This window comes from Passer domesticus, chromosome 7 (genome assembly GCF_036417665.1).
Source record: "Passer domesticus isolate bPasDom1 chromosome 7, bPasDom1.hap1, whole genome shotgun sequence".
NCBI classification, from domain to species: domain Eukaryota; kingdom Metazoa; phylum Chordata; class Aves; order Passeriformes; family Passeridae; genus Passer; species Passer domesticus.
This window is the reverse complement of record NC_087480.1, coordinates 61279063-61296453: the sequence shown is the minus strand read 5'-3', so window position 1 is coordinate 61296453 and position 17391 is coordinate 61279063. Positions and strand designations below refer to the sequence as shown.

Here is a 17391-nt window from a genome sequence, read left to right as displayed (position 1 = left end):
CAAACCCAGAGCTGCGGCAATTCCCGCAGGATTTGCAAACTCGATTGGGATTTGTCACCCCAGCGATGCTGGCACCCAGCAGGATTTACTTTATCACACCCCCCCTTCCAAAACCGCCGAGGCAGCCCGCATGTTCCGCTGCTCGTGGCGGGTTTTTGGGATTTTTGCTCGATGCCAGGAGCGGCGCTGCTTCCCGGGAATTGCTCTGCAGGGAGCAGGCAATGCTGCCTCTGCAGGGATCAGTGGTTTATGGCATGTGCCACCCCCCTGGAGCAACCCCGACCTGAAATCCTTAAACCCTTAAACGGGGAAAACACACAGCTTGCAGGGAGCGAGGAGAACATTCCAGCGGGAGCAAAGGCAGGACCGGGGCTCTGGAGAGCGCCGCGGTAATTACGGGAATGCCCATTTGCGGCACGGCCCCGGGCGCTATTTTCCTTAATTTTCGTAATTAATAATCATCCCCGCGCCTTTTCCAAAGGAAATCAGCACTGATGAACTCACCAGGAGATGGGATTTAGGAGTGCAGGGATGAGGAGGGGATGCTCACCCCAGCTCCGGGGGGTTTCCCTTAAAAAGGAGAAAATCAGGAAATGCTCCGGGCTCCTTTCCCTCCACCCCAAACTGACCACGGGACCATGCAATTAACGCCTCTAACTGATGGGAGGAGGGCAGATAACACCAGTAAATCAAGCCCGGTGCCATTTTCCACATCCAAAGGCACAGCCACATTCCCAGCTGGCCTGGAAGCATCTGGAGCCCCGGCACCGCGTGGAGCTTTCCTGTTTCGCCTGCTCTGAAGCACTGCAGAACTCATCTGCACCAAACGAAGTCTCCCAGAACTGAATCATTCCTGGATTACCAGCAGTGACCCTATTCCATGCATGCTGTGCTCCAGGGAATCCCAGCTCCCTCCCAGCTCCCTCCAGCCCTGGGGGCGGGTGGGAATTTCCCTGATTACCAGCGGCAAAGTTCACTGCCAGCTCCCCTCCTGCTGCCCACAGCAAACCCTCCCTGCTCAGGGCTTCTCCCCACCTTTATTCCTTTGCTGAGCTCTGGTTCAGACACGGAAATCCTGGGTGAGGGGCCCTGGCAGCTCCTGGAGCCACTTGGCAGCTGCCCTGTCACCCCACCCTAACCTAAAAATGTGCTTCCTTTTTCTGCAGAGGAAGAAAATTTGGCCCAATTTGTGATCGAATTTGACAGGTTTAGGGGTGCAACCATCCTGGGGGGTCCAGGGTGACCCCACCATGACCTGTCAGGGCAGGAGAGCTGGAGAGGGACTGGGGACGAGGCCTGGAGGAACAGGGGATGGCTGTGAGCTGAAGTAAGTTAGATTTGGATGGGATATTGGGAAGGAATTCCTGGCTGGGAGGGTGGAAAGACCCTGGAATAGAATTCCCAGAGCAGCCGTGGCTGCCCCTGGATCCCTGGCAGTGCCCAAGGCCAGGCTGGACACTGGGGCTGGAGCACCTGGGATGAGATGGGCTTTGAGATCCCTCCCAGCCCAAACCAGTCCGGAATTCCATGATATGGCCCCGATGGGGACTGGGAAAACCCCTGCAATGATTTAGTGTGGAAATTCCCACTTTTCTGGCTCTCTGTGGAAAGAACAACTCAGTTGCTGTCCTGGGGAGGGCAGCGAGGCAGCACCCACAGCCCTCCCCGTCCCACACCGACTCCAGGGATGGATCCCGCTGCCATTCCCGTTCCCCCTGGAGTCTGGAGAGGCGCTCCTGGCGCAGCACAGGGGGAAGAACAACGACAGCAGCAGGGATGTGCTGCGGGTGGAAACCCTTTGAAGCCGATTTAGCCCGGCCGGGGCTGCCCGGGGCCAGGAGCCCCGATGCAAAGAGGCCGCTGGAAGCCAGCCGGAGCCAGCGGCAGAGCGGAGGGCCATGCGGAGATAAAAGAGATAAAAGAGCAGCTCGGGCGCAGGAGGGGCTCTGCAGAGAGGGATCCTGCCGCACATCTGCTGCGGGAATCTCGCTGCACATCTCCGGGGTTTACAGACTCCGCTCCCGACCCGCCCTGGTGACGCACGGCTCCCATCCCCGAGCAAAAGGCTTCGTGGGCTCAGGGCTGCTTTCTCTGAGCAGCCGGGCTCAATCCTCCCCGCTTAATTACCCGGGTAATTAGTGCAGTCCGGAGGCGCAATTAGACCGTGGTGGGACAGCGTGGAGCAGCCTTTTTCCCGGGATTCGGGGCTCTGGGAGCCGGGGAGAGCCGCCCCTCACCTGGCCCAGCCCCGTCGGAAATGATTTACACCAGGAGGGAAATCACCCACCCGAGCCATGGGGAGCAGACAGGGAGTGAGGAATGCTCTTGTCTGGGATGGGCATGGATGTGACACGCCACTCCAGGTCAAAAAAAAAAAAAAATGGGGTTCGTACCACCCCGCGGAAGGAATATTTGTTGTTTGCCCAGCCCTCTCTTCCTGACATCTCATTCCTCCAAACCACACTCCTGGGTTCTGGAATCGTGGAGCGTTTCTTCGAAAGTTTGGAAGCCAAGAGTTAAAATTCCTGGGTTTGGAGCAGCAGTCACCCCGCTTATCTGTGTTTTCCTGCTGTTACATCACGGACAGAAAGGACCGTGGCAAACAGATTTGCAGCTGTCCTTGTTACTTCATAATTCCCATCGATTTTCGTTCCTAGGTACTCCATGGAGAATGATGGGAGGTGCATTTAATGCTTAAACGAGAAAAAAAAAAAAAAGAAAAAACAACCCCAAAAAACACGAGCCTGTTTCGCACTAAGCAGCACTAAAGGAGAAAGTTTTCAGCCATATTTCAGTGCCTGGAGAAAAGTGGAATGGCTGCAGTCAACTATCAGTCATTAAAAAAATCAAATTTCTTTTGCAGCTCTTTCTAGTTCTTATTTCCTAAAACAATATCGCGTTTAATGCGCTAGAAACTCTTTTTAATGAGATACAAAGTACTATTTGTTTTTTGGGTTTTTTTTGTTTTCCCTTCAGCTGATTTTGGAAACCCAAAAGTAAACACAGGCTTATGAAATCTCCAATTTCACATCAAAGCAGCCTTGATTTATAGAGATGTTCAAAGGAAGACTTTAAAGGAGCAACATCATGACCAACTTGTTGGCCTGATGTTATTAGAATAATTTAGAAATCCACAATGTAAATGTTGATAAATAAATAGCAGGTTGCCATAAATCAGCATGTGGCTGCTCATGAAAGCGAGAACATCTATCTGATGTAGACAGAACAATATTCAGATTTTCCCCCCCGTGAAGTTTAGCATTTCTGAGAGCGGCAGAACCTCCCTTGGGTGGGACGGGATTTACGCAACACGGGGCTTTAAAAAAGTGATGAATTGGGAGCTGGAGCCGAGCGTTCGCAGCACTGGGGCATTTCCAGCTCGTTTCCAGCCAAATGAGACTCGAAATATGCAAATTGCTCCCAATGCCGGAAAGGAAAAACTCCCTGCAGAGCCTGCCCAAGGAAAGCGCCGGGGTTCGTGCCGCTCCTCAGCCCGACTGGATTGCTCCATTCCCGAGAGCTCCGGGTGTTACTCAGCGCTCGGGGAGGAAAATCCCCCCGGGCCGCCGCGGGGAAGGGCTCAGGTCACGGGGAAAGCAGCGCCGTGCTTCCCTGAAAATCCGTGTGTCATGTGTGGGCACGGTGTGGGATGGGGCTGGCACCTGGAGAAATCCCCGAGTGCCCTGCGGGGCCGGATCTGCTCCTGCCTGCTCCTGGAGCCCCGGGATCCCGGTCCTGAGAGTCCCACACCACTGCCCTGGATCCCAGTCTCAATATTCCAACACCACTGCCCTGGATCCCATCCATGGATCCCAGTCCCAGAGTGTCCAGCACCACTGCCCTGGATCCCAATCCATGGATCCCAGTCTCAATATTCCAACACCACTGCCCTGGATCCCATCCATGGATCCCAGTCCTGGAGAGCCCAACACCACTGCCCTGGATCCCAATCTCAATATTCCAGCACCACTGCCCAAATCCTTGGGCTGGGTGTCCCTTTGTGTGGATTGATGTGAAATAGCAGGACTGGCAGAGTTTAAGATTCCAGAGAAGCCCACACGGGTTTGGGTTGGAAGGGACCTGGAAAACTGTCTCCTTCCACCCCTTGCACCATCCAGCTGCTCCCAGCCCTGCCCAGCCTGGCCCTGGACAGTTATTTCCCACTGTGTGATGGGACAAAGGACAGATTGTTGCTCTCCTTGGGCAGAAAAACCCCAGCAGGGAGGTTCAGCCCAGTCTGAAGCTCCGGGATCCTTTGGAGGAAGCTCAGGTTGGTTTTTGCTCCGTCTAAAATGCTTTCCCAACATCCAGAACAGATCTCTCCTACCCAGTTCTTTTGGCAGCTACATCTGGAGTGTACAGCTCATCTGGTTGGGTTTTGTATGGATTTCCTCTCTCTCCCCCACTGAAAGGTGCATTTTGTAACACAAATGGCTCTGCTGGGAGGAAGAAGCACACAAAAGGCACATCCAGGCCAGGGATGACTCCCCAGACCTGTCCCACCTTTCCCAGAGCTGCGTGGTCAGCGGCCACACCAATTTCTGATCCCAGCACTGCTTTTATTCCTCCCTCTAGGGAGAGGTGAGTAAACAAAAGCAGAAACAGGCCAAAACACTCGCTCTGCAATGTCATTTTTAGACTTTCACCAGCTGGAAGAACGCTGGATGTTGAGAGCGAAGGAGACTGAGGAGGAAGGGGAGCTGCTGAGAAGAGCAGCACGGAGGGCAGACCTCCAGCAGCGCCTTTGTTGACACGAAGGTGATTAAAGAAAGCCCTGACAACATCGGTGAGAGCAGAGAGTGCTGCAGGAGCTGCAGATCTCAGCCCCAAATCTTGTGTCAGTCACACCCCTGCAGACCACAGCGCCGGCCCCGGTGCCAGAGGAAGCCGAGCACTGCGTCAGGAGAGCCACAAACCAAAGAGCTCACAGAGCCGCCCCTGCTCCTCTGAAAAGCAGGAGACGCTGGGAATCTGGGGTGGAATAACCTGGACTGTATCCTCAACCAGAGAAACTCCCCCAAAATAACAACTAACAGAGCATCTGTCATTTAACAAGAGAGCAGTGCAATTAAACATGGGGTTTTGCTAATCGTATGAAGCAGCAATTTAAATTTAATTTAAATCTGAATCAAGCTCTGCAGTCATCATTTAGGCAAATTCAGCTGGGGTTTTACCTGAGTAGGAGAACAGGCTTTGGAAAATTCAAATAACTTTGTGCCCTGAAAAGACTTTTCCAAGATGCCTGTGTTGGAAAAAAAAATTCTGGCAACTTTGAATCAACCGAAGTTTGTTTTCTTCAGAAAACTCATGATAAAGAGGGAGTCCGGGGAAGAGGGACTGAAAATCCAGAAGTTGGTGAAGCTCAGCATCCCCCCAAAAATGTGGCAGCTGGTCCTGCCAAAATGAAAATGAGCCTAATGCAGGCATCAAACCCATACAGAAGGCACTAATTAATGGAGATAAAATTAAATGAAAACTCCTTCTCACACAGAGATAGGCAAATGCTCCTCAGAATGCTGTTGCTGCCCTTGGCCCAGCTGTGCTAAACCAGCAGCATGTGAGGCTCTTCTGGTTTGTTTGCTTTAAGCCAGGCTTTAATCGGGGTATCTCTCCCTCAGAGCTCTGAGGGTGAATCTCCATCCCAAACCATCTCCACAACTTGTCCTGCCTTTGATAACTCGACATCTTTCAATTCATTTCGCTTCATGCAAATATTTGGATCAGCCCCACGGAACACAGCTGGGGAGAGATGAGGGGTTTGGAGTCAGGCTGTCCACAAAACCACCGAAAAGCAGGATGAGGATTAGCACTGCCCTGCAATCCTTCTCAGCTCCTCCATCCGAGTGATGCTGCTCCCCTGGGATGTCACCAGCATCCTTCACTCCCGAGAGGACCCTGCTCCCCACATTTAGTCACTCTCCAGTGCTGCCCTCAGCTCATGATTCATTTTGAACCTGCCTTTGAGCTATTATTTATTTAAGCCCCACCCTGACGTGTTATAACGTAAAAGTCTGAGAATGCTGAACTTATAAAACCCCATCACGTCCCAGGAACACCAGAATTGGGTAAAGGACATGCAGGAAGGTCCTGGGCACCGCTGTGGCTCGGAGGATGGGTGACAGCTCCCCAAAAGGCTCCTGGGGAGAAGGATTTGAGCCAAAATCCTACTGCCAAAGCCCTGATCTCTGCACCAGCAGTGGCCAAGGGATCCCCCTTGGATGGGCTTTCCCCACACATTTTCCACAACATCCCAAAAGATGGGAAAGCATCCAGCACTCAAAACCCCTTTGTTCCAGGAGGGTATCCCAGATGACAGTCTCCTAATCCTGTCCCCACACATCCCACAGCCAATGCTGCAGCTTTCCAACATTTCAATTTTTCAAACATCTGAAGCAGTTTATCCAAGATATCTGGACAGACAGCCCAGAGGGCTGGCAAGGACGAAATATCACATTATTAATTATGCATGGCCCCAATATTCCACCCTGCTTTTAGGGCATATCCGACACCCCCAGAATGATTTCCTTCAGAGGGCAATAAGCACGGGGGGAGGACACAGAGACAGCCACCCTGGAGTCCCTTTATGACGGTGCTGAGACTGACACACGGGAGCTGACTGGGACCAAGCTCCCCAAATCCCGGGGGGATTCCAGCCTGGGTCAGAGCCAGCACCCAGCGCTGTTCCCTCCTGACCCAGCGGCTTTCCCTGGCAGCTCCTGTGTTCAAACCGCGCTCCCGCAGCGCCGGAGGAACGCGGCGCGCTGTCCTCTAGCGCAAGGACATCCCAACAGGGACAAAACCCGCCAGACCACCCCCGGCTGGGGGGGAAAACCCCAAACCCGGCCAGAAACAGCCCCTACCTCCTGGAGCATGCCGACGGCGCGGGGTCCTGCTCGGCGGCGGCGGCGGCGCGGGCGGGGAAGGGTTAAAGAGCGACGTCAAAGCGGCGCGGGGCGCGGGGCGCTGCGGGAGCGGCGCTGCGGGAGCGCGGCCAGCGCGGCCCCGAGCGCCGCTTCCCGGGAACACCGCCGGGAACGCCGGCACCGAGCGGCCGCCGTGATTCATCCCGCCTCGGAAAAACAGGAGACGCGCGAGTGTCTTTGTTCCGCCGGCTGCCGCAGCGAACAAACCCCTCTTTGTGCGGCGATTAAACAAAGGAAGTTCCAGCGCAAAGCCGGGCGAGACTAAACAGCTCGGCACCGCTCAGGGGAACATCACGTAGGAAGGGACGGGGCTGGGGCCGCCGGGCTGGCCGCGGGCAGGGGACGTGGTGCAGCCCCACATCCTCGGCTGGCACCGGCCCCGGCAGTTTACAGTCGTGGCCAGATGTTTATTCAGCCGCCCTCTCGCGAAAGCGAGGTGCGGCCTCGCTCCGCTTTTCTGGCCGAAATGCCCTTTGAAATCCGAGCAGAACGAGATCGGTTGTGTTTATCTTGCGGCTCACAAGCCGGAGAGGAACACGGAGCAGTTGTGCTGCTGTCCCGGGCCGCTAGCTGGGCAAGGCTGGAGTTATCCAGCACTTGGGAATAACAGAAACATCTTCAGGAGTCGCAATAAGAGAGTTTAAGGATTTGCAAGGAAGAGTCCTCCAAGGAACAGTTTGGGTAGAGGCAAGGGTGTTTGCAAAGTGATGAGAGGACACCACTCACACTCTGCCTGTTTAAACTAAGAACACCCCCAGAGAGCAGAAATTCTGTTCTCTGGACTGGAGGGGCTGCAGAAAGCTCTGAACAAGCCTGGTCTGATTTAAGGAGAGGCAGAGGTGCAGACCAGCTCCATGCAGGTATCTCCGTTTGGGCTGCACCCTGCACGGACAGGCAGCTCTGCAGAAACACCTCCATCCCTCCATTTCATGATGTGATGGCCCCACAAAAACCAGCATTTCAGCTGGGAAAAAGACCTGCTCCTTCTGGTAATCCAGGGGATGCACTGAGCACATCCTGCCCCAGATCCCAAATTAGGGACTAGAGCAGGTCCCATCTGCAGCAAAGTGAGGCTAAGGACAGCTGCCTAATGCCAAGACAGAAAATAGCCCCTTTTTATCATCAGTGACTCACAAACTGCTCTGACACAGCAGCTGCCTGGGCTGGAAGCTGGGCATGGTGATAAATGCAGGAAAAAAATGAGTATATAGGTAGGAATACTGTAAATAAGGGTGGCTGGGTCTCTCAAGCAGCACTGAGCGCCTGCAGAGCTCCTTCCAGGTTATTCTGTGCCAGTGCAAAGCTGCAGGGCCCTATCAGCTCCCAGCAAAAGATGTCAGGAAATTCAGTGTTAGGAGAACAAACTCCCTTCATGGCAGCTGCAAACAGGTATTTTTGCAGGTTATTTTTCCCCTCTAAACTAGAAAGATAAGAGCGCTGTGCACGGTGAGAGTTCTGCTGGTGTGCACTGGAAACGCAGCAGTGCCAGCATCCGGGGGAGCAGCGCTGCCTCTGTGCCAGCTTTCCGCGGGATCCCTGCGGGTGGCACTGCAGGGTCCCCGGCTCCTGCTGCCAGCACAGCCCCGCGCTGCGCCGCGCACTCCCCGCTCCTCCTGCCGCTAATCCCCCTGCACGAGCAATACGCACATGTCCGGAGCGCTGCCTTCCGAACCCCATCAGCTCAAAGCCCGGCTGCCGTCCCGCATGGCTCTTCCCCCTCCGCTGCCCGGTTTTTTTTTGCCGCAGCGCTCCTGAGAATCCCCCTGCGCGCACGGATGCCGAGAGCCTCCCTCTTCGCCTCTCCCGGCGCTGTTGTTGCAACTCTGGATTTTCTAAACTACGTCTGTCAGGAAGGAGACAGGAAATTCGAGTCACACTTGCAACAGCTGTGCCATGCCTACTATCAGGCTCAAATGACGTAGTTTGGCTGGGGTGGCGCGGGGCCAGGAACTGGCGAGAGCGGAGGTCAGGAAGATAGGTCAGTGTTTATTCTGCTGCTGCGCTTGGGAGCATGCCGAGCCGATCTGCTTTCTTCCTATCTAGACTGTTTCTCTTTCCGTTTTTTCTTTAATAATGCGCAGCCCAAGCATCCTGTTTTCAAAACATCTGCCGGCTTTGCTGTTTACCGGCGGCAAGCGGAGCTGCCCCGGAGCGGAGCCGGCTTTGCTGGGACGGGATGCTCGCAGCGGGGAAGGGCGGCTGCCGCCTCCTCCCGAAGATGCAGCAGATTCCGCACGCTGTCTGCCACCAAACCCCCCAAAAAGCCACAAACCCCCCAAATCATCAGGCATTGGAACCGAAGTTTCCAAGCCGAACCGTGCCGTGATTTGTGATAATATTTACAGCTCCACAGCAGAGGCAGGCGAGGTGTGAGGCCATTTTATGCTTCTCTTTCACAGCTGAAAACTGTGAAACTGGAAGTTGACCAAAAAAGCGCAGACATTTCAGAAATGGGTTATGAAAGAACAAAGTTTCAGGAAGTTTTTCTCGAGCCAGCTGCAAGCCATCTGCACCCCGAGTAATCGCAACTTTAAAGTGCTACAAAAGCAATTTAGTTTTACCTTCACGAGGCCAGATTTGTCAGTCAGCAAAAAAAAAAAAAAGTAACCTCAAATTGAAGGGCGCCGTGTTCACACTGGAGGTGCAGCCTGAACCCTCCTCAACTTTCGTCCAGGGTTCCCTCAACACAAACTCAAACGAATAAAATAGTATTTCTTTCTTGAAAGCTCGGTCTATAAAACTTTTACTGCTTCCTTTGCCCCTGCACATCGTGGTAATCACTACCAGAAGAGGAAGCTGAAACAACACAGGATTTCTTTGCTCAACTTTTTCCCATAAATTCAGTTTCTGATTCAGCATTTCTGATTGCAGTCATTTCCAATTAGGAAAAAAAAAAAAAAAAAAAAAAACAACAAAAAACAACAAACCAACACCATCGGGGTGGTGCAGAACTGGGTTTAAAACCATCACAGCTGGGCAAGGACGTGGATGCGATGGGCGCTGGGTTGGAGATTTGCGACTGCGACATCTCCAGAGGGCACGGCGGGGCTGGAAGCGTGTCCGGGAGCCTGGAAGGGGCAGGAGCGGGCCGGAGCTGCCAGGCTGGCCCGGGGCTGTGCCCGGGGCTGTGCCCGGCTCCGGGGCAGGGAGAGCCGGAGATGCTGGAGCGGAGCTGGGCTCAGGCGGGCTGGAGCACCAACTCCCCAAAGTTTCTCAGAACTCGCGTTTTGCTCTCTGCAGCGTGTCAGGATACTCCAGGCACTCTGCTCTCCCCCAGCTTCCCTGACTTTAAACATCACGGACTTTTCTTGCTTTGCTTCAGCCCTTTATTCTGTGCAGAGAAACTTCACAACTCCCCTGTGGCTGCCAGGAAAGCTCCGCAGAGCAGCAGCCCCCGGAGCGGTTCCCTGTCACCATCCCTGCCTGCCCACCCTCACCATGTGCCGCCAAGCGATGCCAGCCCAACGCATTGAACTCAAATTAAAGCGTCACCGAAAGCCAAAACAGCCGTAAAATACCGGACCCACAATGTTTACAGTTCGCCGTTATTATTATTAAGCAATGAAGTTAATTGACTTCTGGCGTGGTGATTTGCTAAATGCGGGCGTTTGCAGAGTGTTCCTGCTCAAATAGGCTCCAAGGGACCGGCGCTAATTGAAACCTCTTTAATTTTCGGAAATGAGCATGCGGCAGCGATAGGGCTCTCCACGATACCCCGGATCGCGCCCCCCAGACTATCCCGGATCGCTCTCCCCGATCCATCCCGGATCCATCCCGGATCGTTCTCCCAGATCCATCCCGGATCGCTCTCCCAGATCCATCCCGGATCGCTCTCCCCGATCCATCCCAGATCGCTCTCCCCGATCCATCCCGGATCCATCCCGGATCGCTCTCCCCGCTCCATTCCGGATCATCCCCACGCCATCCTCCGCGAGTTCCCCCTGGACGCGTCCCGGCGGGGAAACGCTCAGCCCCTTCACCGCAGCTAACTCGGAGCTGCTGTCCCGGACAGACGCGAGGACGGCTCGGGATCAGGCTCAGAGCCCCGCGTTTCTCCGCATCCCCTCCCGCATCCCCTCCCGCATCCCCTCCCGCATCCCGGTCCCGCAGCCCCGTCCCGCATCCCGGTGCCGCACGCGGGCTCACCTTGTTGGATGCCATCTCGCTGACGGAGCGGTACGTTTGGATGGTCTCCAGCTGATCCAGGCACCAGTCGAGCTCCTCCAGCGTCTCCATGGCCAGCTTCTGGTAGGGCTCCTCTGCGAAGAGGCACACGGACATGTAGTCGGGCTGGCGCTGCGGCCGCCTCTCCATGGCGGGGCCGCCCGAGCCAGCGCTGCCGGAGGTGCCGCTCCGCTCCCTCATCACGCGGCCGCCGCTGCGCTGCCCCGGCCGCCGCCAGCGAGTCCCCGCCCGCCCCGGCCCCGGCCCGGCCCGCCCCGGCCCGGCCTCCGCCGCGCGGGGAACCGAGCGCCCCCCGGGCAGGGCAGGGCAGGGCAGGGCTGCGGCTCGGGCAGCGTCACCGCGGCCCCCCCGCCCCGGCTGCTGCGGGGATCGGCCTCCCCCGCCGCTCGCGGGATGCTGCTCCTGCTCCCGAGCCAGCCCCGCTTGCAGACAGCCCTGAAGCTCAGGAGTTCTGCTCCCCAACAGCCCTGCTCCCCAAGAGTTCTGCTCCCCAAGAGTTCTGCTCCCCAACAGCCCTGCTCCCCGACAGCCCTGCTCCCCGACAGCCCTGCTCCCAGACACACCTGAACCCCAATAGCCCTGCATCCCATCAGCCCTGCTCCCCAAGAGTTCTGCTCCCCCACAGTCCTGCTTCCCATTAGCCCTGCTCCTGGACAGACCTCAACCCCAACAGCCCTGCTCCCCAACATCCCTGCTCCCCATCAGCCCTGCTCCCCAAGAGTTCTGCTCCCAACATCCCTCCTCCCCCACCCTGCCTGCTTCTGCTCCCCAGCAGTTCTGCTCCCTACATCCACCAGCTCTGCTCCTCAGCCCTGCCTGGTCCTGCTCCCCATTCCTGGTCCCACTCCCCACTCCTGGTCCCATTCCCCACTCCTGGTCCCACTCCCCACTCCTGGTCCCACTCCCCACTCCTGGTCCCACTCCCCACTCCTGGTCCCATTCCCCACTCCTGGTCCCATTCCCCACTCCTGGCCCTGCTCCCTGTCCCTCCTGGCTCCCCAGCTTTGCTGGCTCTGTCCCCATCAGCCCCCCTGCACCCCAAAGCCACCGTCCCTGCTCCCCGAGCTCTCCCACCCCTGCCAGCAGGGCACGGCGCTCCCGAGCAGCTCTGGGGTAAAAGTTAAGGTTTCCACAAGCGGATACAGTGAATCATAAAATCTCCCCATGAATGTAACAGCCTCTCATAATCCCGGTAACATATGCTCATCCCATAAATCTGTCAGAGCTAATGGATTCAGCGTTCCTGCCGGCAGGTACCGGTGACATCACGGGGCAGGATTGCTCAGCCACACTCAGCAGCTGAGCTGGAGCTCCAGCGAGTCCCCCTGCCCTCGTGTCCCTCGTGTCCCAGAGTCCCCAGGGGAAGGAGCTGCACCCTGTGCTGGTGTCTCTTCCCAAGGACAGATCCTCTCTGTCATTCACCACATCAGTAAAGCAGCACTGGAGAGGGACCTTCCATTAAGTGATTGAGAATAAACGGAAAACAAACCCTGCCAAAGGTAACTCAGCAATAAACCTGGCACAGACAGGTCTGAAAGCTTTGGTGAATCCCAATCTTCGGGGCATTGGAAGTTAATGGGTTTTTTCCTGTGCTCACAGAGCTCCAAACACTCAAAGTTCTCTCATTCCTGCATAATCACAAAGCAGGTGAAATTAGCCAAAATCACACAAAGCTCAGTGTATTTTCCTTTCTCCCATGAGAAATTCCCATTCCCACTGAGGGAATTTCTCCCATTCCCTCTCAATCATTTTTTCATGTAAATTAGTGAGAAGGGCTCAAACTACTTGTTGCAGAAAATGTTTGGATTGATAAACCCAGCACAGGTGAAATCAGTTTAGGAACAGGTAAAACGCCATCTCAGCCCAAGTAAACCCCACATGTTCAAATCAAATCCTGCGTCCTCCTGCTCTGAGGCTCCTCAGGAAGCACAGCCACGGCATGTGTGCATTCCTGGAGGAGGAGAAGGAACAGGTTCACAGGGACTCTGACACCAGACCCTAATTTTAGCCTTTTGGGGGATTTCCAGCCTTGCCCAGGTCTGCAGCACCCGCTGCCACTGTCACTTCACTTCCAATCTTCACCTCGGAAAGAGCCATCAGGGAATGCAGGAGCCAGAACAGAAATCTGCCCTTGATATTGAAAGACTCACATTCTCCAGAGCTGATATTCAGGATATTCCTTTACTCTGTAATCTAAGTTTTATGTAATAAAAGGGGAAAAAAAACAAACCTAAAACAAGCAAAGCTATTCTGTATCAGGGATATTGAGGTGAATTAGGAAACATGAGGGCTTAGGGGGTTTGGCTGTAAGTATTTTATATTTATTTTTGGGTTTCAGAAGATGAGCTAAATAAAGAGTGACTATTTTACACATTGGCAATGTTCTCTGGAATTTTTAGCAGGGCGCATCAGGACCCTCCTTCCCTCGGTTTCTGCCTCCCTGCTTCATTCCCAGGAGGTTTCCTGAAGGAATCCTGGGAGCAGCAGGGATCCCTCCATGGTGTACTCATGTACAACACTGTCACATGCTGAGCCATTGCACTGAAACGATTGAGAGGCCAATGGGTTCATGATTTAAACTCGGATATTTTGAAAACGGCCACCTAAGATACCTCCAGTCATTCCAACGGCAAGGACACAATGGAGTGAGAGCAAACAGCTCTTGCTAAGGATCATTTTAAGGGGAAAACTGTGAGTTCTGCTGCTGTTCCAGGGCAGAAGTGATTTTAAAAAGCACCATTCACATTTTTCTGTCAGAATTTGCATTTTTCCTGACACTGGCCAGCCTGCCCACAACTCCCTCTGGCCCTGGCACCAGCGAGATGCAGCACCTGCATCCCTGTGCAGCTCTTCTTGGTGGTTTTGGCTTTTGACTCATCCCAATCTTTTATTTTTCACTCATTTTCTCAAGCAAGCAGCCTGGTGCAACGATGCCTGCGGGGTGTGTGCCCTGCAGCTCCTCCTGGTGCCCTCCGTGGTCGGCGGGCAGTCATTTCTGAAGCAGCTGCTTTGCTGGGGCAGGAGGGACGTCACAGGCACCACATTCCCGCTCATTTCACGGAATCACACGGGCAACAAGAGTCTCTGTCCTGGCCCACAGCAGGAAGAGGGCCCAGCCCAACCCTTCCTAGAAGCTCAGAGCTGTCCCTGAAGGCGCCGAGTGACGCAGGCTGAGCCCATCACCCCGGAAACCCCAACTCTTATCAAACCAGCCCTCCTTGGCTGTGTGCAACTGCACCAACTCCCTCTGATGAACCTGGGGGTATTTGCAAATAAATTGTGAAAGCAGAGGCTACAGTCCCACTCCTAAGGCTAAATTTGCTTTTAAGACCAGCATGTGAAATTAAAATATACCCTCCAAGTCCCCCGTGAAATATTTTAAGATCCACAGCTACCCCAGAATGACAGCCAGATATAGAATCCATTAGGAGTTGCTCTTCTACCAATCTAAAAACTTTGTGTGGGAATGATCTTAAAATAACAAATATTTTCTGGCTTTCTTCGTATTTAATATTCATGGATTCCAGATAATGGTTTGGGTTGGGTGGGAACTTAAATCCCATCCAGTTCCACCCACGGGCAGGAACACCTTCCACTGTCCCAGGCTGCTCCAACCCTGTCCATCCTGGCCTTGGACACTTCCAAGGATCCAGGGGCAGCCACAGCTTCTGTGGGAAATCCATTCCAGGGCCTCACATGGGACAATTCTTTCCCAATATCCCATTTAATTCCATTTTCTAGCAGCAGGAGCCATTCCCTGTGTCCTGTCCCTCCATGCCTCGTCCCCAGTCTCTTGGAGCCACTTGAGGCCCTGGACGGGGCTCTCAAGAGCCCTCTCCAGTCCAGGCTGGCCACCCCCAGCTCTCCCAGGCTGGCTCCAGAGCAGAGGACAGGGATGAAGTGCCCTGGGATCCTCTCCCTGAGCGCTATCTGCTGTTGCCACAGCGACTCCCACAAACAGTAAACACAAGTTTAGATGCTCCATGAGTTGTTCTTTCCCTGAACCCAACGTGAGCGTCCCACTGACATCAGCAGAGCAAGTCCCCCTGCCAGAAACGCTCCCAAAGCCCGGCCAGTGGCTGACTTCCATCACCTTCCTGGTACAGCTGAGGCACGAGGGCACTGCTGCAAACACTGCTGCCATTTCGGGCTCGGCGCTCCTGGAACACTTCAGGATGCATCCTCAACCATCTCACGTTGCAGTTTATATTTGGGGGTTGCATAAGGCGAACCCGTAAATTACAGCGGTGCTTTGGTCATGTTTGCTGGGGTGAAATCATTGCTGACACAGAACAGGGAAGTGAGGAACAACAGGAGTTTCAGTTTTTGAATCCTACCCAGTGTTTGCGCAGGAGGGCTGGGGCTGGTGGCACTCCAGCAGGAACTGAGGTGACATTTCCTCACAAGACCTGAGCTGCTGCCAGTCCCTCCGAGGACAGAGGCAGCCCTTGCCTTGTGTTTCTCTGCTGGCACTGGGAACGCTCCAGTGTCCTGAAATGCAGCACCTTTCCAGTGCCAGGATTCTGCAAAAACTGCATTTTTGGTGGGTTTTGCCATCTGTTCCTTTGCCAGCTCGGCAAGGTGACGGAACACATGGAATCTCTCACTGCAGAGGTGACTTAGCAGCCCCTTTTTAGAGACTTTTTCCCACTTACTGACATCTCTGTGCTCTCTTTTTCTCACACAGTTGTTTAGGTTTGAAAATCCCTCTCAGACCATCCAGTCCAACCATTCCCAGCACTGCCAAGGTCACCACTGACCCACGTTCCCAGGTGCCACATCCACATGGATTTTAAATCCCTCCAGGGATGGGGACTCCTGGGCAGCTGTGCCAGGGCTGGAGACCCTTTCTGTGAAGAATTTGTCCAAATATCCAATCTAAATTCCCTCTGGCCCAGCCTGGGGCCGTTCCCTCTGCTCCTGTCCCTGTTCCTGGAGCACAGCCCGACCCCCGGCTGTCCCCTCCTGGCAGGAACTGTGCAGAGCCACAAGGGCCCCTGAGCCTCCTTTGCTCCAGGCTCAGCCCCTTCCCAGCTCCTCAGGGATTCTCCAGCCCCTTCCCAGCTCCCCAGGGATTCTCCAGCCCCTTCCCAGCTCCTCAGGGATTCTCCAGCCCCTTCCCAGCTCCCTCAGGGATTCTCCAGCCCCTTCCCAGCTCCTCAGGGATTCTCCAGCCCCTTCCCAGCTCCCCCAGGGATTCTCCAGCCCCTTCCCAGCTCCCCCAGGGATTCTCCAGCCCCTTCCCAGCTCCTCAGGGATTCTCCAGCCCCTTCCCAGCTCCCCCAGGGATTCTCCAGCCCCTTCCCAGCTCCCTCATGGATTCTCCAGCCCCTTCCCAGCTCCCTCAGGGATTCTCCAGCCCCTTCCCAGCTCCTCAGGGATTCTCCAGCCCCTTCCCAGCTCCCCCAGGGATTCTCCAGCCCCTTCCCAGCTCCCCCAGGGATTCTCCAGCCCCTTCCCAGCTCCCCCAGGGATTCTCCAGCCCCTTTCCAGCTCTGTTCCTTTCCCTGGACATGCTCCAGCCCCTCAATGTCCTTTATGTCATGAAGGACCCAAAAGTGACCCCAGGATTTGAGGTGTGGCCCTCACCAGTGCTGGGTACAGAGGAAAAGTGAGAACTGCTCATCAAGATGGACTTGAGGCCATTTTTCCCTCTTGAATACTTGGAAAGTGAAAGGTTTTGGGGAACATCCTCTTTTCTGGGAGTAGTTCAGTGTAAGGACAAGCACACACTTCACCCATGTCACAGATGGGAAGGGAGTTGATGGGACAAACTCTCACGTTTGGCTCCCCCCAAACCCCATCTGTGCCATCCTTCTCCCAGCAGAGCTCCGGCCCCTCGGGCCTGCAGGGATCTGAGCACGAGGCCAGCACTATCTGCAGCTGCAGAGTTCCTCTCCTCACCCACAAACTGTCCCATCACGTCCCCAAGTGCCACAGCAAGGCAGGAGGGTGGGCAGAGTCCCCAGCTCCGGGACTGGAGGCTTTGCCCTCGGCTGACGCAGGACATGAACCAAGCCAGGAAACATTTTGAAGAGAGATCCAAATGCCAACATTTCAAGTGGGGTTTATTTTCTCTCTCCTGATTCCCTCATGATTCTCTCTTGTCACCCTAGTCCTGATAAATACAAGCACTAGGACTTCTTCTGGAGGGACGTGCAAAGGCCATAAAGCCACAAGAGTTTTAAGGCCAAAACACCACATCCCAACCAGGTGAATTGAAAAACTTGGAGAACAGTTGCAGTTCTCTTTCCAGCTGCCAAAAACCTCAGCTTTCCATAAA

General features: G+C 54.8%; 1 protein-coding gene across 5 annotated transcripts in view; it reads right to left on the bottom strand.

The window, feature by feature from the left end:
• Positions 1 to 17391, bottom strand: part of PDE4B (phosphodiesterase 4B) — a 172680-nt gene that overhangs the window by 15709 nt on the left and 139580 nt on the right. For 3 of the 5 annotated variants that reach the window (XM_064429162.1, XM_064429161.1, XM_064429163.1), the window contains one exon: positions 11070 to 11182. In XM_064429162.1, the coding sequence (XP_064285232.1) occupies positions 11070 to 11182 (113 nt within the window). Of the gene's footprint in view, positions 1 to 6860; positions 6888 to 8570; positions 8632 to 11069; positions 11183 to 17391 lie in introns of those variants that run through there. The other 2 variants (XM_064429165.1, XM_064429166.1) reach the window with 2 other exon arrangements.